The sequence below is a fragment of the Gallinula chloropus genome, assembly GCF_964237585.1.
Source record: "Gallinula chloropus genome assembly, chromosome: 15".
Taxonomy (NCBI): domain Eukaryota; kingdom Metazoa; phylum Chordata; class Aves; order Gruiformes; family Rallidae; genus Gallinula; species Gallinula chloropus.
The window spans coordinates 7,686,448-7,708,298 of NC_140100.1; the positions used below are offsets into that span (position 1 = coordinate 7,686,448).

Consider the following 21,851-nt stretch of genomic DNA (forward strand, 5'->3'; position numbering starts at 1 on the left):
TCGCAAAAAGGATTTGAAGGAAGACCCAGAACTGTTGGGATTAGAAATGGGAAGGGGCCGACTGCTGGTCAACACATCATCAGCTTCCAAAGCTCCAACAGGAGCATCAAGCTTTGGGTGGGGTTTTTGTTGGGTTCTTTTTCCCCCCCCTGCCTCTCACACCGATGAGCCACATTTAGAGACGCCTCTCAGAACTCAATTGATTTCATATCAGCATTACATTTGGTTCATTTGAAAATGGCCAGGAAAACAGCAGCTGCCAATTAAAACTTCATTGCTTGGACATGAGGAGAGCAAACAAGTGTCCTTTCTGCTCAATTCACACCTTCGACTTCTAGAGCAGGAATCATTTGATTTACCCTTTAGTTGTGAAGAGCTGACTTCTCAACTGTTCTCTCAGCCAGTAATAGAGACCTGTGATGTGCCAAAAGTTCCTCTGTATTGTTTTGCCATTTTTTACCCAAACCAGTTGAGACATGAGCTTGGTTAATACTGTATACCAAACTTTATTCGTCTATATAAATGGATTATGAATGAATAAATGCAGGAAACTGGGAAGTAATACAGACTTCTGGAAAAAACACTAACAAAACCACCCCCACTGGTGTAGGAGATATTGAGAGGAAGTTAATACCATCATTATGGCACAATTATTTTTAAGTCTTCCTTGTATAGAGGAGAGGTAGGGGAGGAGCTTATGCACTTGTATCATGGCAAGTTCATCTATGGACAGAGAAATACAAGTGCTGAACACACTGCTGTCCCTTGGCTGCCTCAGCTGAGCAGGGCCCAGAGCATCCTTCCTGCTCTCCACATCAGATCCACCAGGCACTGCCACATACAGGAGCTCAGGGTTTAAGAAGAGCCAGGAGAGCTCCTGTTAGTCATTTCACTGGCCAGTTCAGGAGAGGGGACAGGAACATCCTCCTCTGCCTCTCAAAGGACAGGCACCAGGTCACGCTCTGACAATATCCAGGAAAGAATTTCTACCCAAATACAAATAGAGAAGTTGCTCCACCAGCTTCAAGTACCCTGTTCTCCTTTAGAAGTGAAACTAGGCAGTGTAACAGGGGCATACGGTATGCGTGTACATACCACTCCTCTCAAAGTTGATGTTCATTAGTGAGAATGACACTAATCCAGTAATTCCTGATAGCACCTGTAGTACCAGTTTGCAAACAGGTTACAAAAACCACTCATTTTCTAGTAACTTTACTGTAGTGAAGAGGTCAACATCTCAGTTTAACAAGCCGTACCATCACTGTGGAAAAACAAACCAAACACAACACAAAACCAGAAGAGCCACAAGGAACTGAGAGTTAAAAAGTCCAAGGGAACTGTGGAGGCAACATAGCAAATGCTCCTATTGCTGTGGGTATGTTTGACTTGCACCATTCAGGGAGAGATTCCCTACAAACAACACGTAGCCAGCCTGGGTTTAGTATAGGTCTGCTTTTATTTCCATATTCAGCTCTGAGGGAGACATCCTTTCGCAATCTGAAAGGAGGAGGATATAGCCCACTGTAGTGCTGCTTCAGCACACTAAAACACATCATACAAAGAATGGTTCTGTTGACTTTTCCCCAAACAAAATGAACATCTGTCCATGCACTCGGGACATAGAAAGAGTCCTGGAACAGAAACATCGTGCGTGTGTGTAAGCCAGAGGTGTGCTGATGGACCTCACCTCACTGGCAACGGTCAAAAACTGCCAGCTGGTAAGAACTGCACAGAAGTCAGGAAGTAAATACTGGTAAGTAGTGGATTTAAAAAGGGAAAAAAAGTAAATCAAATCCTTAAAAAAAAAAAAAGATAATAAAAATTTAAAAGCAGCGCCTTTCTAGTGATCTCACTGCAGCAGGCAGCAAGACTTCAAGGCACTACAATGTGTCAGAATGGAGAGAATCTGGTGCATCCACCCTTCCAGAGTGCAAGAATATGGATTAAAAATTCCAAAGTTGATGCAGGCTTTCTGAAAACGAACAAACTTCTTTTCAGCACAAGATATGGTGGTGCTGCAGAAAAGGAAAAGAGAGGCAAGTTAGTTACTGTGCTTTTATAACAAGCAGCTCAACCACAGCACAGATGCTCCCTGCTGAAAGGCTGGATCAGCATATGTTTCACCTGGTTGTAAACTGATGGTTGTTTAAATCCATACACTAGGCAGCTTCTCTCCCTCTCCCTTCCATAAAAGGATCTCTCATGCACAGGACACATAGATAGGACACATGTTGAAGTAGTATATTGCTCATATTTCACTTGAGCTCCTTAGATATCTGGAGTCTAAAGAGCTGTACAGGGCATACTTCAATCACTTATGGAGGGGGAAAAGTCCTGAACATGATAGAGCAGGAACCCATTCCAAGTTTTAAGTCCTATGTGAATGCCTTAACTATTAAAACATCTTTTCCCTCCTCAATATCATGTCAAGCTCCCTAAAGAACAGTTCCTACAACAGCAGCTCTACATTTCTATTTACTACATACAAATATATAATGTGAAATCATAGGAAGGAACTGGGAAAAGCACTCATTAAATAAAAGATGTTAGCAAAGAGCAGTGACAGTCAGTATGCCAGATCTACTACCTGAATTCTCCCCAATTTCTAGAAAATTTTAGCAGAGTTCATGTGAATATTTAAATATCTACTCCAAGGTTTATCAGCCCACAGTCAACTTGCATTACAAAAGTCTTGAATTAACACACAGTTCTTCCAAACAGCAAAATTTCTCTCTCATGCTAACTACAATTCCTCATGCTGACAGAACTTAAGAGAGACTGGAAAACCCTGTGTTTAGAAGTTGACCCTGACTCTGTTGTGGGCTTGATCACTCTGCCAAGATGGGACATACCCAGTATTTTGCTCAGTACAATTCAAATCTTGCCATCTGTGATTACTTTAAAAGAAAGCTTTCGTTCCCTCTAGCCACAGAGAAAACAAACCCATTCAGAGAACACCACGTTCACTCGTGCAACACACACAATTTTCCTGAGCAAATCATTGACTCTGTATACAAAGTTTCTCTCTACTGAGAGGTGTGCTGTCTTACCACAGTTGTATTAATTACTCTGGTTCTGCAAGGGTAATAATTTCTTCATTGATAAAAAATTCAACAGTCTCCTCCTCCCAGTCATCAACGTTGCTGTCCAGCTCATCTGTGTCCACCCCTGGAATGATGAAAACATTAACACTGAAGGTATCAAACAAGGCAGTAATGGAAGGATTTGATTCTCTTGGCAGGAACTGTCCTTAAGCCAGCAGTGAAATAAAAGGTAATTGGTGCTTTAAATCATAATGAATACATGCTGAATTCATTCAGGGACAACCAAGGCATTGCCCTGTGGTGGGAGACAGTTTTTCTGGATTTTCAGGTGAAGTACAACACCTGAATCTGTTCACAATTTTATCCCAAGGCCAAGTCAATGCTTACTTGAAGTGAGGTAAATCACAGGTACCAAAATCCAGCAGCCAGCAATGTGTGAGCTTTCTCCCATAAAGAGGAAAAAATATAAAAATCCTGTTTTGACTCCGAATAAAAAGCACAAATAACCTTCAGAGAAGGGGGGACTAGCTTTGGAAGGAAACAGAGGGAGAGAACAGCAGAAGAATCCACAGAACAGGGTATTTATCTGCTGAGCAGCAGCAGCTATCTAGCAGCAAGTCTTTATGAGCTTACCTCCTCGAAGCTCTAGACGCTCGTTCCGCTGCTCCATGTACAGCTCTTGCGCCATCTTGCGGTACTTCCTGAACTCCTCCATCATCGTACGTCTTCTTTCCACGAGCTCCTACAGCGGCAGGAAGGGGCTGTTAAACCTCTCCAGTAAATCAAATCCATATGCAAGGCATTTTTTAGCAAATCACTTTTTACTCATGAACATACTTTCTACTGCCTTGAGAATTTTTCCCTTTTATGTAATTAAAAAGCTGTTTTGGTGAGTGGGTTGGATTTTTTAAATTAAAGAGTTTTTCTTACTTAAAGACTAATGCAGCAACTCACCAAGAACCTGTTTATAGAAGCATCTGTCTGAATTACCTATTGGAACTAACTCTAACCATTAATTTGCTATAAACCAAACTGAACTTGCACAACACCCTTGCAAAGTAACTGAGAACAGATTGCAAGAATTTAATCTGCATTATTATTTTCCAAAAGTGTCTTGCCTTTGAAGCTTTAGACTGGCTCAGGCGATCCTTCTGCTCAAATATCTTGGAGTATTTCTTCAGGTCCTTCTTAATTTGCTGTAAAACAGGGAATTTTATTTCAACTGGGATATCAGACTAGCAATCACAACCATCATATTCCACAAGCAGCTGCATAACTGTAACAGTTCAAGTTTCATTCTCAAGGAGGAGTGAAGTGAGTGCGGTTACACACCCAATCAATGTCAGTGGAAAGAGCCTGTGGAATACACTACCTTTATCTGATCCTCACTGAGCAAGGTGGCTGGTCGTGGCCTCCAGAGCAGCTGACAGAACCTGTCTTTATTGTTTTTCTGAAGTAGACGCCCTTGGAAGGTCCATAACCAATATGCATTGTCCACCTGGAAGAGCAACACCATGTCAGTCAAGTTATAACTCACCACTGTACAGCTCATTCCAAGTCTTAAGGGTCTTTTTTATGAAATCAGCACCATTCAATAGAACCAGGATGCTCTTTTTGTTAGTGCCTTCTGCACAAGTCAAATTCCTCAGCAAAACATCTGTTCCACTGAAGCTCTGCAGGAAGTTACCTTCTGGAGGATCACAACAGCTTGAAACTAAGGCGTATGACAGAAAGGCTGGCAAAGTGTCAGATCTATACTTGCACAGGAGAGCGTTACAGTGCAGAGGCTGGAGCCATGCAAAAGTAACAACAGGTGCAGTAAGTCCCACTGGTGTGCACATACAAGATCCAGCTTAAGGACTTCACAAGAACTCAGAAAGAGGGCACTCCATTTAGACTCATGAACTTCCCCCTTCTAGAATGTATTTTGGACAACCAGTGATCCCAGTGGCCCAAATCACACAATTAACACACAAAACTGCTGCAGTGGCCAGTCTGTTCTCCCTTCCTAACCAACAGCCCCTTCCAATCCTGCTGGAAGAGGAGTTGGGAAGAAGCAAGCATTAGCACCTTGTGGCTCCACCAGGACACTGAAGTCACAATGTATCTGCCTGTAGGATCCCATTCCACATCTGAAGCTGTATAGTGTTCAGCAATGTTCATCATGGTGCAGTCAGATGTATCAACAAATGCTAAGGCACCATTCATGCTGTGAAGACAAAACAAGACAGATTGGTGTATGTTTTACACACTAGTATAGCCTGGTTTAACACATATCTCAAGCTGTATCTTTACAATTCTGTGCTACAAAGATAGATTTTCACAGCAACCAAGAGACCAGCTCATACCAGTCTCTGTGGCTGGAAAGCAACATGATGAATAAACATGTTCAAGTTTATTGTCCAAGAATGACACTTATGTTTTCTACATTCAGTGCCCCTTAACTTGTGTTATTTCTGTTCCAAACATCACAGTGAAAACATACCACAGGCAAGTTCCAAAGTTTAACAATCCTATGCTTAGACATATTTAAATAGCAAACACAAGATTAGAGAAAAAAAAGATTTCTAAGATGAATAGCAGCACTTGTTGGAAAGCAAGTAAAGACAAATACTACTTAATCAGATAAGAAAAATCATATTCATGAAAATTTTGTGCTAAGTTTTTCAAAACAGCTTTGGTGTTAAGAGGTACAGTCCATGAGGAGGCACAACAACAAATAAGAGCCACAAGCCTGGTTACTTGAGTCAGCTGAGAAGTGTTTCTAAATATCTACTTTCTTTCCTGTTGAAAAATGTGTTCTTCATTTGATGTAGCAAACACAGCAAGTAGAAGTCACAAAGGACTAAGCTACATCATGAAATTGCATCTTTTTTTCCTTTACTACTGCAAAACTATGTCAGGATTACACAGCCATGTGTTTGTGGAGACACCAAACACTTCCTGGGATGCTCTGATCTTTTTCCTCCTTAAAACGAACGTTGCATTCAGTAACAAGTGTGACACTCACCTTCTGAGGCCAGCCAGCACCACAAACTGCCCCTGAGGACTCCAGAATATCGTGTTTGCCTGCTGTTTGTCAAATGTCTCTGGAAAGAAACAAGACAAATTCAGAAAAAAGATCTCAACCCACTGCCATCAGTTACCTTACAAGCAGCCAACTCCACCCCTTCCTGAAGACATTTCTGAGCTCTGAAGGACTGTCTTATCAACAGCCCTTATCTCTGCACGTCTAAATACCCAGCAGGACCAGAATGTTCAAAGTTAGCAGGGGGAAAAAGAGAAGGGAATCTGAAGATGCCAAAACCTAACTTGGGAGTAGATTTTTAGCTAAAATGAGCCAAGTGTTAGATATCACCTTGCATATATTTCCCCAAGGCCACAGAATTATTCTGGCTTGTAGGCCTTTTATTCCCAGACCCTGGACCAATTCAAAGTGAAAACAGCGTAACTGCCACCAGAAAGTTAGATTTCTAGAATACAATGTCAGGCATAGCGTTTATTGCCATACTATCCACCAGACACAGCCACAATTTTGAGTTTACTGCATCTAGTGCCATACAAAATGCTTAGTATCTGCACCCTTCACTTGTTTTTCAGTCACTTACTTATGAGTTCTATTTTCCCATTGTTTTTAACGTGGTAAAAGGAAACTGAGATTCGTGGAGTTTCACCATGCAACACAGCAAATTTGCTTCCATTCGGTTCCCAGGCAAAGGCTATGATGCTTTCTGGAAAGATGAAAAAATAGTGTGTGTCAAAAGGCAAAACAAAGCTTTGATTCCAAGGAGTTACCAAAGAAAACCAAGATGCTGAAGAAAGGGAACCCATCTGTTAGCAGATTTTACCATGCAGGATACCTTTTAAAATACAGGGTGATAAAGCCAGTGCAGGGAGTTATGAGAAGTGTTTCAAACAAGAGTTCCAAACATCATCTTCAGAATACACTTGTTATCTGCCCTACCATCCTTATTAATAAAGGATTTTCAGATCTGGAATTATTCAAGGTCACAAGCATGAATAGCAATAAAGGTTTTCATTTCTCATTTTTATATAAGAAGCTCTGCAATATGAACACTGTAGCTCCTCTCAAGAGTTAACTTCCTTATGTCACATGATGATGGGATTTCTAACACACAAGTGTCTACTCAGAAAAGTGAGACTAAAAGTAAGTAAATATTTGGTGTTACCTTTCATTTCCACCACATCCACTGGCACTTGTTTCTCTCTCATTCGGAATATTTCAAAGTTGGTCACTACTCCCTGTAAAGGTCAAGATTAATTCATTATCCTGCGCAGCAGCAGTGGAGTAAATTTTATCACTAACCATTGAAGGACAACTACACAATCAGCCTGTCAGGACAAAGGATGAGACAGGGACAAGGTTGGTTTCTTTAATGACTGCAGAGGAACACAGTATGCCTCATTACTGAACACACTCTAAATTTTTCTGTTCAGCACAAGAATAACTGAAGAATTGTACAGAAGTGTTTGTTTGTTTTCAGACTGTTTTGAAATTTAATCAAAACAGATAAACTTACAGCACACTGCACAGCATGACCTAAGGGCTGTTCAACAACTCCTTAAGAGGAAAGAGATGAGGCATATAGCTCTCTCCCAACATGAAGATGTCACTAAAGTCAAAGCAAATCTTTGACACAAACATCACATATATTTTGGTCCCCACACACCTCAAATTCAAATGGAAAAATGATAAATAGCTTTGACATCATATCATCGACACTGTCTATATTAAAAGCCAGTAGTGTGAGAAAATGAGGTGTCAGCATAAGATAGAACCAGGTTTTATTAATACAATCAGAATCCACATACCTGTGTGCCTTTGGGAGTCCTGTCTACCTTCACACACAGGTAATCCCCGTTCTTTTGCCAGTGTAGTTTACAATCTACCACATTGAACAAATTCCGCACTCGAATCTCTTGTCTAGAAGGCAGCTGCATCAGAGTAACTCTTGCTGGGATGTCTTTGTCCTCAGGCACCCAGAAAGCAATTATGTTACCACCTGGAGACCACGAGAAGTCTCTACAGGGAGAAAGTTAAAAATATGCCACTTTAATTTTTAGTTTGTTACTACAAGTAGAAACCACTTCCATTGACGTATCTGAATGTTGCAGACAGGGATTAGCTCTCAATAATAATGAGCAAGCAACTGAGGACAATTTAATAACCTTACACATATCATACCAGAACAGATTTTGAAACAGTTTAAACTTGCTATAAGACCAGTATTATCAAAACAGTACATTTCACTGAAGAGTAGGTGTTGCACCCAGCGTAACCACAAAAGAGCTAAGAAACAGGCTGATTAAACCAATGAGAAAATAAAAACCCTATTAAATGACAGTGAAGAGGGTCTTCTTGCACCTGAACACACTTAAGTTTTCTTGTTGCTTTACAGAGAGGTACCTCAAAAATGTGCCCCTTGCTGACAGGCAGCATGCACCACACTTTTAAGCCAGCCTACAGACCTCCTTCAGGAGACAGTCCCTAACAAACAGCATCCCAGTTTGGTTTTGTTGACAAGGAACGGGACTCTCAAGCTAGACCCCAGGTTAAGCAGTACCACAAAGAGGATTTTTGAGCTTACAAGCTGCCAGCCACAGGCATCAATAACTGGGGGATCCTCCAGTCCTTTTTGTCAGATTGTCTAATTTGACCAATTCAGCAGATGAGGCCATTTTCTGTAGTCAGCAGCCTAAAGATTCCTCACACCATAACAAAGTCAACAAAAGATTCCAACCCAAGAGAGCAGTTATCTTTACAAAGGAATAGACTCACCTTATCCCAGTGATTTTCAAGCTTTTTTTGTCCAACAAACCCATAGACTAAAAGAGAAAGGTGTGAATTTTCAAGTTAGTAACAATTGTTATATTTACACATGCAACCTATACTCACATTACTACAGCATGTGAACTAGGAAATTGTGTACAGTTTTCAGAGATCCTGTACCCTTATTTTTTATTATGAGCATATATATGTACACTACAATTACAAATAAGATAAAAATTGCTGCACAGAGTTAGTACAGTAGCCTGAATTGAAAAAGCAAAACAGACTAGATTAGGCTACTATTTATAGTGTGTTTTGAATACTTTGGGTCTCACCCACTACTGAGAGCTGGGAAGCATCATGTAAGTTAATAGGAACATGTTTACAAGTAGTATACTGAACTGTTGAGTTCTTCTAGAAGTGTGGTGTGAAATTCAGTCAGACTCAACTGAAGTTTTTCACCCAGGAAAGAACAAGAACAAATGGATTTCTGCCCTTTCAAGCCCAGTTCTAGAGTGTATGATTAAAATGTATCCTTTAAAATCGACACCATGGAAAAGACTGACATTATACAAGGAAGAAGCAAGAACTTACAGGTGTTTCATAGATGCTGAGGGTATCTGAAGTCATTCGAGCAAAGAATTTACCATCATGACTCCATCTAAGCAAAGAAAAGAGTGTTAGATATGAACTGTTTTTTTATTTAAATTAAGTTGCTTCTAATTCTGTATCTCAACCTACTTAAAAATAGGCCAGTGGGCTGAGTTTTCACAGTGGAATCCTCGCTTCTTCTGCCCAGTCAGGATATCCCAGATGATAATAGCCTGAGGGTCATCCTGTGTGTCCATCAAAGGGCTGAAGGTCACTAGATACCTACAGAAGAAAGAACCAATTTCATTATCAGAGCTACATCGAATAGGTCAGTACAAGCAGGCTTTCATCCAAGTAATAGTTATATACAATGCACTTTCAACCAGCAGCTTCTCTGTTTGGAGACGAGGGAAAAAAAATCAGAACAGTATGACAAAGAGTGAAAAAACTTCCAGGACACATTATCTCCCTGGCATCCCTTTGGGTGAAAAGACTAGATTTACGTGCAAGTCTTCCCATATTGATGCTACAAGAGAGGGGAACTTGCCAAATAAACCGTTACCTACTGAATAGTTTTGCCACAAGATGATCACTGGTTTCAAACAGGATATACATCCATTGACCTTAGCTAACCTGACCTATAGGTATGCTAGGCTTCTCCATTTAATAATCTTTAATACAATAAAGCATAAAACTTCATTGCTTCCAAATATATTACTTGAAAATTGGCAAACCAAGATGCATCTCGGGCCTGAAATTACTTTAGCCTTCTCTGAAAAGCTCTTCGAAGTTGAAGAAAGCTTAAGGAATTTATTTCTCTACTAGAGATTTTGAGTGTGCTACCCAACTGAAATTCAGAGAACTAGAAATCAAACACTACGGGCATCCCATCCATCTAAAGAGGAAAAAAAATAGTGTCTTCTGCATTGGAATATCATCCCCTTTGAGGAAAGTTGTCAGTTCAGTTTTGTAGACCAATTATTCCAGATTATGTTGAACGTCTTTTCTAAAGCCAAAGAAAAGTGAGGCAGAGTTTCACTCATTCTATGTTATGACAAGCAGTACCTCCAAAGGCAGAGGACCAAAGACTCCAACCACATGAGATTTGAAAGCACAACTTCCAGAATGTGTGCTTAATTCTTTTGACCCCCTGAGCCCAAACCAGTGTCCCACTCCATACCTTTCACAGGGTGAGAAGTCAATAAGCTGCACTCCCTGGTGACTAAACCTCTGAATCTGCTTGAACTTCTCTCCACCCCAAAGCGCGATGCCCCTCTGGTGGAACGTGGCCAGGTAAGTACCCTTTGGGGACCAACGTACGTAGGTTTCTGTCCACCTCTGGATTAAAAAAAGATGAGAAGCAAACACAAAGGTTTAATTTCATGCTAGATTCCTAGAGGGGAAACAACGTGTGCTTGGTAGCATTACATTTTGCAAATCCACTAACTGAAGATGTCCGAATTAGTGACACCTTGGGCTCGCTGTGGAGTTTAAGTTCATGTACGTAAGGTACAGTTATTTTTCTTCAGGTGAAAACTGTCAAAGGAGACCTTTTCAACTTACTGATCACCAAAAACATTTTCCAGGACAGTGGTAACCTTTGTAGAGTAACAATTAAACCCACCTAACAGGCTTGGGTTTCCTTGTTGTCTTTCAGCCTGGTAAAAACATACTCTTCTCAGAAGTAAGGGCAAGTATTTCAGATTTCTTAAAAATACAGTTCTTGACCTTCAGCTAAGTTAAAGAGGTTTCAGCAATACAGATCATGGCCAGTGACCACGGTGATGAACAAAATTGCTTGTCATCCCAGAGCCAACTTATTTCTTCTCTAATGCATAATGGGTATTAAAGAAAATGCTTCTGGGTACTAACAGTTCTCAGCAAGTCAACTGCCTGCAGCAGAGAGGCACACTAACTCTCAGGTCTGCGTGCTGTTACCAAACCAGCTATTCCTCTTTAGCACCTCTGCTGTCAGCAAAAAACTTAAGCACAACTCAGCTTTAATGAATAGTTCTCTTCAAACTCTGAGTTTGCATTTTCAGGTCTTTGAATCACATCTAATATATGGATGAAGGAAATTAAGAGGCATCACAGACCAGTTGGAAAAAAAACCCTGCCAAAAACCCAACCACCACAAACCAGTTAGCTCTATATTTGTTTCACCTAAGCAGCTAAGTCTAATTCTAAAGGATGTAATTTTGCCACTCTTCCTCAAAAGAATGGGACAAAAGTATTTCGGTAATGGGGAAAAAACTGTATTTTTCTAAAAAATTGAGGCCTGAAACATCATAAAATGAATGAGACACTATCTGCAATGTACAGCACTTTCAGGACACTCACTGCTCTGTCCTCAATTTGAACAGGTTCCTTGATATCATTCCAGAAAATGGAGGTCCGGTCTCCTGACTCGAAGATCACACTGTACTGATCCCTGCAATCAGGATCTTCCAACCAGTATCGGAGATTCCCCTGGGAAAAACAGAGGCAGAAAGGTTATTAGTGAGACAAGTTCCCCCAGTTAGTATCTACCTAGCAGGTGGAAATTGGTCCTACACAGAGTGTACAACTTTAGAGTCTCACCCCTGCAAACAAATCATACAAAGGTGGACCTGCAAGGTGGTTTGATGATGCTTAACACTTCTTGCCTGAAAACTTAAGTAGTTCTTTGATGTTTGGGGTTTTTTTGTTTTTCTTTTTAAACTATCTGTTCCTCCACAGGACTTTTATAAAACTAGTGCTAACCAACACAGAACTTTGCCTCTAACATTTAAAAATATAAGATGATGCTTTCTATTTTTAAAATGACTTGTCCAACATTATTTACTTTTCAAGTTTTCCAGAATCACTAAGTTCTTACTGTCACTCCACAACAGTGAAAATGAACAGGAGCACATGATCACAAATGCTACTTATAACACTGCCATTAACACATCATTTCTGTTTTCATATGAACACTCCAACAATGAAGTAATTATTTCATATTATGTTGTACATTCTTTCCACTTTAAAAAACCAAAAACCTTACCAAATCCTTAAAGGGTTGTTTCTCAGGGATTTCCCATTCATCACTGATTGTCATGTACCTGAAAGAGCAATTTGATTGGTTATACCCTGAGCAGCACTGTCCATTAGAATCCCAAAATCTACAGATACACATAATAGCTGCACTCACTTATCAAAGTCTGTGAAAAGGTTGACTCTGAAAGTGTGCTGTTTATCCAGTTTGTACCCATCTGCATTCTTCACAGCATCCACTGCGTGAGATGGAGACATGTACTCCAGAAAGATGTACCTACAATGAAGACAGACAGAAGCAGGAAATCATCATTAACTACATCAAGGCTCATAATAAAAAAGAAAATAAAAGAAAAAAACAAACACGAACCAAGAACTCAGTACAAAGCATCTACAAAATAACAACTTCTATTGTTGCTAACCAAATAGGCTCAAAACCAATCAATCAATCTCCACTTTGGCCACAAGCATATCTACACTTGGTAGCTGTATGGGCTTGCCCAGAATGAAACTGGTGTCCTCTCAGTGAAAGGGGCAGGCTAAGTGGTGAATACAAGTTCAGGGCAACACAGATCAAGAGCCAGCAGCAGGCAGGTTACACACAGCTCCTTCCAGCTGATATTTAGAAATCTTGCTGTCATAGGTATCCTAAGGCACCACTCTCATTTTTCCATTACACTGTATATAATTCAACTTCCTTCTTGCCACTAGTATAAATCTAGCCTGTAGCCCAGTAGACTTAAAATTAACAGTATCCCAAAGACCATCAGACACTGCCTCAGAAAGAAGCATGAGCAAAGAGAGAGTGTAATTTTCTCATGCTAACCTTACAGAGCCAACAATCCCTCCACTCCAGAAAATCCACTTGTTTTTTACTGCTTTCTAACCTATAAATTCCTCCCAAACTCAGGAATATACGCTACTCCACAGTAACAAGACTCAGTGAAACCTCATATTCATCAGAATGATTTTTGCCTGGTTTCTTGCCTTAAAACTTTATTTCACTTATCCTCTCCCTTTGGGCTTGATCATTTCACATCGGCTTTGTTCTCAATTTCAGATGCTGCAACTAACTAGAAGGTGAGACCAGAAGTTGGCAAAGGAAAAAGGGATGCTGGAAAGGGTTCACTGAAGCTGGGAGTTACTAATGTAAGCAAAAGCACCCACGCCAGAGACAGAATACTGACAGTCTGTTCTACAATAAAGAGTACATCCACTGCTACTTAACTAAAATGGATCTTGAACCTATTTATTAGCCATGGCAGAAAACTAACAAGAACAATCCTCATTTAGTGCTGCATAGAAATGTGTCTTCCAAACGCAGCTAAACTGTTTCCATAATTAACACACACACACACACAGTGTAGCTTAATGAGCTATTAAGCTTCTCAGTTCCCTTGGGAACTTCTGTTTGTCACTGAGACTAGATGCCAGGATTGTACAGGCTAAGGGAGAAGAAAGTGATGAGTGTGAATGAGGTCACCATAAAAATTTGCCATAAAGTATTAACAAAAATGATCAGAGCAGTGTTTCAATCCTATTTCCAGTAGGAATTATAATGACTTACCCTTTTGTTTTTCCATCTGCTTCTGGATAAAATTCATTGATAATTTTACCAAACTTGGAAAATATTTTGTGGATAACATTCTTCAGTTTCTCAAGTCGGTCTGGTCCAACCTGGGGAACGTTATCCACCACGATCACCGAGTCAATTCCGTCTGCTTCCTGCGGCTGATCTTTCAGTACATCACCAAGTAATTCTGCAAAGAAAAAGCATACAACAGACTAAGGCACCAGCCTACGTTGTTAAGGAGGAAGATGGAAAGGTGGTAATAGTGGTAGCAAGAGAACAGGAAGACCTCAAATTCCGAGAAGTTTCAAGAATCATTGAAGAAACATGGTAGTGAATGAACATTCTATCAGAGAAACAACTGAAGCGAATACACAACACCCCAACAGCACTTCTTCCCTAAAAGGGATGGTAAAGCAGTTTCTTGACAAACTTCAGGCAGCTAACTCTTGAAGTCTTTCTTAAAGAAATACCTTACATTGAGTACACATCAACATTTGCAGTAATCGCATGCTCCAGGAGTTGGAACTGGCTCACAAAGTCCTCAGAACTGACAACAGAGCAGACAACTAAGATTTACTACTCAAGCTCTAAGCAGCCTTGCTCAAATTATAACCAGATGACTTTGATAAAAGGAAATTTAACATGCACCTCCCTCCCAAATTACGTGAGCTTTAGCGTAATTCAAAGCGCTCTGCCACACTGGAAGCTCTGCATGTCTTAGCATCACTGTAATTATGTTTGAGAACTCACACTCTGTCTAAACCTTTAATTAAACACAAAAACGAAGGTCTAAGGGAAGACAAAGCCATATTTAAGCATGCAGCAAGCAAAGACAAGCACACACCTTTTCATACTCTGGATATTCTTCAACCATACTAACTCCCCCTTCCTATATCATCTTCCAAGTTTTGAGAGTCCTTGCTGATGGGATAGTTTGTTTAGTCTGTACTGTCAGCTTCAAGCTTCTTTCAACTGGTAAGAGATTCCTTCTGATACTGCTGCATTTTCCCTTGCACAGAAGGGATAACATTCAGGGTAACTGTAACCCCGTGGCTGTGGTTTGCATACTGTGCAGTGGGATGAAAACAATTAAAAGGTACAAAGTACATGTCTAAGTTCTGCACAAAATCAGGGGCTTCAACAACAATGCTGCATTACCTTCATGTGTTAGGCTTCTAGACATACATCCTGTAAAGTGCTAGACACATCTAACTTTAATATCTTCCTCGATTCTCTAAGACTGTCCTGTATCCACCAGCTAAACCCCACTGGTAATGCACAAATTCTCAGACATTACCTAGCTACAGAAATGTACTGACCCGTAGCAACCCTCAATGGACTGAGCCAGAAGCACTAAAGACAAGGATATCCAAACAATCTCTCAAATACCTGTAACTTCAGGTTATTTTTAAACCTTCCCAGGAATAAAATCCCACAGTATCCCCAGCAGTTCTGTTCAAGCATACACTTGAGTTCTTGTCTAGATTACTGATTGTTTCAAGGAGTAATCTGTCATGCCCCTGCAACTTACTAACATGATTGCACTGCTGGAAAGAAGCAGCAGTTAGAAGTGGCTGATTAGATCTTTTATTGACATTTTTAGTTTTGCCTACTTAAGTGGAGCAGAACAGACATTCTGCTAACAAAAGCAGCCAATTATGCTGAAATGAATGGCAAAGTTTCACATGTGCCATATAACTAGGAAAAATAAACAAGCCTATCTACAGGAGGTTTTAAGCTTACAAGAAAACCACTATGAAATGCAAGGCTAGCCAGAAAGTAAGTACACGTCACTATACTTCTTAATTAGAATATAAAGATAAAATATGGAGAGGCAGACTACATATGGCACTCACAAGCAAGGGGAAAAATCCAAACACATGTAGCAACCTTTAAAATATGAGAACAAATGAAAAAGGGTGTCAACATGTTGATATTCTGAAGACATTTTTACAGGATTTTACTGGGTTTGGAATTGTAGAAATTATTCTGCCCAGAAACAGCACTGGAAAGAACTCCAGTAGTGAAGAAGTGTGTTTACCTTGAATTTCAAGCTACCAAAAAACCATGACCTTCTATAATTTTAAACTTCAACAGGTATTACATGTGGAGCTTCCCACTGATTAACAGCAACACGCTTCCCAAACGTTTATCCATACACAGATGCTATCACTACCAAGGTTACACAGTACTCACAGAACATTGTCTGCAGTGTTTATTACTCAAAAAGATGCTCTCCATGTGCATGTATGAGCTACAATTAAAAAGTTAAAAGATACTAACTTGTATAATACAAACAAAGAAATTGTGTAAACCTAATATTAATTGTAGCAACTAAGGAAAGGTGAGGTGCTTAGAGTAACAATCTCCATGCTACATCATTTTACTTAGCCTGCATACTTCAGATTATACCCCCAAATCTCTCCCTTATAGCACCTATTTACTAGTTGGCAACAACTAGTAAAAATGGCTAAGGCCACATTTATGCTTTAAAACAAGTTAAATATTCACTGACCAGTGTAGAACACAAAGATGAGTTAATGAAGGGCAGGAAGACTTGCTAGAAACTAATGTTTAAGAAACAAGTCAGAAGATGGCAGCAGACTGAATATTGTGGAAAAAAAAGTCAGGTCTTCATGATCAAGAGAAGTTCATAAAGAGTCAGAGTTAAGAAGAGCTATTCCAACAGCACAAAACCATACAGATCACTGAGGATGACTTGATGGGAAGACAGAGGCACTACTCCAAATAAACACAACCACAGACAATGACAACTGTAAGAGCACGATCTAGAACAAACAGGTAGGCAAAGAAGCAGAAGGAAAACGGAACATACAGCAACCCCCCAGCTTATTTCAAAAGCATGGCAGTGGCTGTGGGGAAATCGCTCTACAATCAGCACTACCACACACACTAAAAGCGCTTTAAGTTACTAACAAGGTAACTTGGACCCTGCCTCACCTTCCCTAACTTTTTGGTACAGAGTTGAAATCTGACCTCAACTGTTACAGATCCAGAGAACACCACAGGTGTTAACTTCCTAGTCCTAAGAAAGTCTTTTGGGAGTGAGCTGTTCTCCAGGTACAAAGAAGTTGAGGATAAGCCATCAACTCTCCAGGAGTGAGGGCACACGCAATGAAGCCTCTGCTCTGCCTATAAAAACTGTAAGGATTGAAAGGAGGAATTTAAAAACCTGGTATTACAGTAAAACAACATGTACATTTCTTATTTATCCTATAATCCTATATCTTATATACAACATGAAAGCATGTTCCAGATGACATTTCCACAGAAGCCTAGGAGGAGAAAAAAAAAAAAAAGACAGAACAATCACCAAAGACACAGACAAAAGGGTAATTTTTAGGCTGTATTACTCATTTTTCGTAACCATTTCTCACAGAAGACTTTGTAGGCCTACAGACAAGCCAAGGAATGCATACTTAAGATTCATGTGCAAGAACACAATATCCTGTATTGAATCAAAACTGTAACAGATTGAAGACAAATACCTACATTGCACTCTTCCTTTACCTTAAATTCAGAACTGTGAACAAAGGAATCTTCAAAGGGTAAGAAGCTGGTTTAGCCAGCTCTTATTCCACCCACAAGAGAAGCGGGGTGTGGTGGGTACCCAGCTATCTCCAGCCAGCAGTATTTTAAGGACCACTGTCATTATCTGGAATAAAACTTCACTGCACCTAAGTGGTTGAGACATCCATTCTCCTGTTTGAACTTGGATCAGCTGTTCTGCCATGCTAAGGCCATTCTGGAAAAACAAAGCTGAAGTTATGCATCTGAGACGGTCCAATGCTAAAGCTGGTCCAGCTCAAAGGTGTTTGTGAAGATGTAGTGCTATCAGCAGCATGGAAACAGCCGTGGCTCGGTGACACTGACGGACTGCCTTTCTCCTTGGGAAGTCATCAGAGGAAGGAATGAAGAAGCTCAGAAGTAACACAGATGAAAAGCCAGACCAGCAGGAGTGACTAAACTTAAATACTGTAATTCAGCTACTAAGACTGTATTATTCACAGAGCTGAGAAGTTAATCAAATCAATCCTCAACAATAAAATAGGGGAGGATGGAAAATATGCCTAGTTTCCAAAGACATACAGAATTTCCGATAATACTCCTAGATGTACACAAGGTGTATCAAGCAAATGCTTAATGAGACAAAAGGAATCTAACTCCTTACAGACAATTTTGCCAAAGCCTCTTTAAAAAACAAATGTACAAGTTCAAAGAGCTCCATACATAGACTACTAAATTGAGAACAGCAAGCCCTTGGCCTGGAACACTATAAAGCACATGTGTCACTTGTAGTCCACTGCCAACTGAAATAACTGACTGAAAAGCACGTACTTGAAGAATTGTTTTTCCAGTTTTGATACATGTAGCATCAGACCCTACAACATGTAGGATATACATACATGAGCCCCTACAACAGTGCATATGCTACAAGTACTGGCAAAACACAAACTTCTGCTATTCAAGAACAGAGATGATTTATCTATTGAGATCTCTTACAAATACTAAAATGGAGTTCTAACTCTTGTATGCCAAAATTAGGTATTCCTTTCAAGGTCTAGGCAGTTACACAGTGGCTTAGTCATTTTAATGTATCAATACCAAATACTTTCAACTGAGCTACAGTTTGAATTTACAGCTGCCAAAAAGAGTTTTCCCTATTTTCTTGCCACAAAGCACCTACATCACAAATTCACGAACAGTATTTCTTCTCAAAGCTGCACTATTTATCTATAGATTTCACTCGGGATGCATAGAGAAAACCAACAGAACGATGAAACGTGGCTTGTAAACACCTGGCCAACCACTTAAATATTCTGTTTTTACAGCAGAGTTGAACCCACGGCGGCAAACGGGAAGCACACATGGCGGGGGGTGGGTGTCCCCTTTTGGAGGGCAGCCCGCTGATTAATACTTCAAGCCACGCAGTAATTCAAGAAAAGCAATTAAACGATACGGTGCCGTGCACAGCCACGCCGGACGGGGCGCCGAGCCCGGGGACGCGGGACGTTTCCCAGCCGAGGACGCGGTTCCCTACGCACCCTCCCGGGATGGGGCCGCCAGGCACCACTCGCACACGATGCCCCCGCCCCGGGACGCCCGCTGTCCCTGACACGGCCACGGCCGGCTCGGGCCGGAGCAGCCGCGGCCTTCCCAGCGCTCCTTCGCGGCGGGCAGGGCCGGGGCCCACGCCGGAGCTCTCCCGCCTCCCCGCGGCCCCTCCCTTCCCCTCACGGCCGGCATGACCAGGCCCAGGCCCCGGCCCGGGGGCCAGCCGCCCTCCCACCAGCGCCGCCCGCTCCCCGCCGCCGGCCCGAGCCCGCACCTTCGTCGCTGATGTCGTCCACGAAGTCCTCGGGGTCGCTGAAGGAAATCTCGTCCTCGGGCTCGACCGGGACGCCGGGCGCGGCCTCCCCATTCTCCTGCGCCTCGCCGGGCTCGGTGGGCGGCTCGGCCTCGGACGACGGTTCGGTGTGGGCCTCTGACGGCGGCTCGGCCTCAGGGTCGGCCCCGGCCGGCGGCTCAGCGTCGAGCTCGGCCTTCTCGGGACTTTCGCGGCCGGACGACGGCTGAGGCGAGGGAGGCTGAGGCGGCGGCTGCTCGGGCTCAGCGGCGACGGCGGCTACCGACTCCTCACCGACGGGCGGCGGCGGCTCAGGGGGCCCCGACGATGGCTCAGACTCGTTCTCTTCTTCCTGCCCCTCTCCCCCCTCCTCCTCCTCCTCCTGCTGCGGCGGCTCCGCCGGCGCCCCGTCCGTTTGCTCGGGCTCCTTCCCGGGCCCCTGGGCGTCGGGTGGCGCGGCGGCCGCCGGGCTCTCCTCGGTGTCCTGCATGGGGATCGGTGCGGGGCCGGGCCGGCCGCACGCTCCCAGCTCGAGCGCGACGGGAAAGGAGCGGGGGAAGGGCGGCGAGGCTCCTACCGCCGGGCCATGTGTGCCAGGCCCAGCGGGCTGCGCGCGACGGCGCCGACCAACTAGCGCAGGGCGAGGGGTGGGAACGGAGAACCCTGCCCGGCCGTAACTTCTATCTACCGCCACTTCTGTCCCCCCGCCCCCGCACTGCTCGGAAGCGCCTGCCTCCCCGTTCGTCGCCCTATTTCTCGCTCAGCCAGTGGCGGCCGCCGTTCCTTCTCACTGCGTAGCAGCCGCGGCTCCCCCTATTTCCCTCCTCGCTGTGGTTGAGCCCAAGATGGCGCCTCCTCCCACTCTACTGAGGTGGGGTTCGAGCCGAACCATTTTTCGGAAAGCGGGAGGCGCCGGCGCATTTAACTGCGCTGATGCAGAGTGAAGCCTTCCAGCGTTTCCCACTGCTCAAAGAACTTTCCTGGCCAGAGCTAGGCGGCAGGTGATAGGACAACACACGCTAACGCGAAACCTGCTCGCCACCCCCCTACAAACCTTCCACTGTGCGCTCGCCCGAAGGCTGGCGGTGCCCGCGCGGGTGCTACCAAACTCGTGCGGGGGGGGGACGGGGGGACGGGGACAGGCGCGGTGCTACGTCGGCGCGCCTGTGCTCGCGGGCGGGAGGACCACATGGTACGGCCCGAGGGGAGTCGCCACATCGGTTCCCGAAGGTCCCGCCCGGCCGGGTGTTACGGCGGGCTGGGGTCGCTGGCGGGCGGGAGTAGCTGGCCCTGGGCTTGGGCTGCCTGCGGGACCTCCAGCGGCGGGGGTGACTCTCCGGCTCGCAGCGAGAAGCATCCAGGCCAACTGTGGGCTGAATGTGCCACGTCGTTTCCGAGCGTCTTCCATAAACTCTACAAGACCTCTGCGGGGTTTAAGTAACGTTTTCCGTGAGGCAAAATGCGGCGCTCGCCGCCTCACGCCGCCGCTGCGGCAGCCCGGTGAGCGGGAGAAGCCTTCCCGAGGGGCAGCGAGTCCGCCTCGGCACGGCGGTCTCCCAGTACAGGCAGCAGGACAAGACTGACACCCCTCTGTAGTGTTTTCCAGGGATCTGGCGTGTTCCCCTGCGTAATCCTGGTGTGACTCAAACTGGTGACGTTCCCTTCTCTTGTGCTGGCCGCCAGCATGTGAGAGAGAGAGCTGGCCTCTTGTAAAACCATCACCTCCTGCCCAGGGCACCTCAGGCAAGTGCAGCAGCCTGGGGAGTGTCGGTTTTTTCAACATGCAGAGAATCACAGACTCACAGAATCTTTTAAGTTTGGAAAAGACCTCAAAGGTCATCAAGTCCAGCCCTCTGTCCAATGCCACTGTGTCAACTAAACCACAGTAACAAGATATATTCAAAGCAGCCAAGGGAACCTGGGGTCTTCTGGACACTTTCCTCGATTTAGAGGAAAAGAGATAGAATAGCTTTTGAGGAGTAGTTCGTCTGTTTACTTACAAGATGAACTACTTGCATTTTGTGCAGGGTTTTGGGTGGGGTCTCTTTAGCCCAGCCGTTTTTAGCCAGATTATCAAAACATAACAGATTAAGAACGCCAGCATTCACGAGAAGAACGGGACGGGTATCGTACGTAGCATTTTACATTCAGGCCCGAACTTACGTTGCAGTATCTTCCATGTTTTGATAAAATCCTAAGATGCTTCAGGAAAGCAGCCGAGAAACCCTATTGGTGTGATTTATCAGCTAGTCACAAGATGGCATCCGAACTCCATTCTGGTTCAGCTGGTGGAGCGCCTCTGCTCCGGATGTAAGCTATGGGTGATGCTTATGAATGGAAATGATGACTGGTGCTTTCTGGTTTGGGTTTTTTTCCCCCCCTTACATCGTGGTAGTTGACTAGACTTCGACTTCCTGGTTTGCAGCAGCTATGACACGCTGAAGTGTAAAGAAAATGCCTCTCCTGCCA

The 21,851-nt window shown here is 43.3% G+C and overlaps 1 protein-coding gene across 1 annotated transcript; it reads right to left on the reverse strand.

Annotated features, from left to right (window-relative positions):
* Positions 1–1,443: 1,443 nt before the first annotated feature.
* On the reverse strand, positions 1,444–19,957 carry EIF3B (eukaryotic translation initiation factor 3 subunit B). The gene is made up of 19 exons (XM_084271262.1): positions 19,365–19,957; positions 14,009–14,201; positions 12,599–12,718; positions 12,452–12,509; positions 11,767–11,895; positions 10,607–10,764; positions 9,577–9,708; positions 9,430–9,496; positions 8,845–8,891; positions 7,878–8,088; positions 7,235–7,307; positions 6,653–6,775; positions 6,055–6,133; positions 5,115–5,253; positions 4,417–4,542; positions 4,163–4,240; positions 3,678–3,786; positions 3,051–3,168; positions 1,444–2,015 (listed from the first exon to the last, which is right to left on the reverse strand). Exons 1-18 carry the CDS (start codon positions 19,870–19,872, stop codon positions 3,065–3,067), a joined length of 2,454 nt encoding a protein of 817 aa, XP_084127388.1. The 5' UTR covers positions 19,873–19,957; the 3' UTR covers positions 1,444–2,015; positions 3,051–3,064.
* Positions 19,958–21,851: the final 1,894 nt, after the last annotated feature.

Excerpts from the sequence above, each read along its gene's own strand:
- EIF3B (XM_084271262.1), bottom strand. The coding sequence starts at position 19,872 with ATGCAGGACACCGAGGAGAGCCCGGCGGCCGCCGCGCCACCCGACGCC. Across the intron at positions 9,497-9,576 it reads GCCCACTGGCCTATTTTTAA|ATGGAGTCATGATGGTAAAT; the intron begins GTAGGTTGAGAT and ends TTCTTTGCTTAG. Across the intron at positions 4,543-5,114 it reads TGTCCTGGTGGAGCCACAAG|GTGGACAATGCATATTGGTT; the intron begins GTGCTAATGCTT and ends TTGCTCTTCCAG.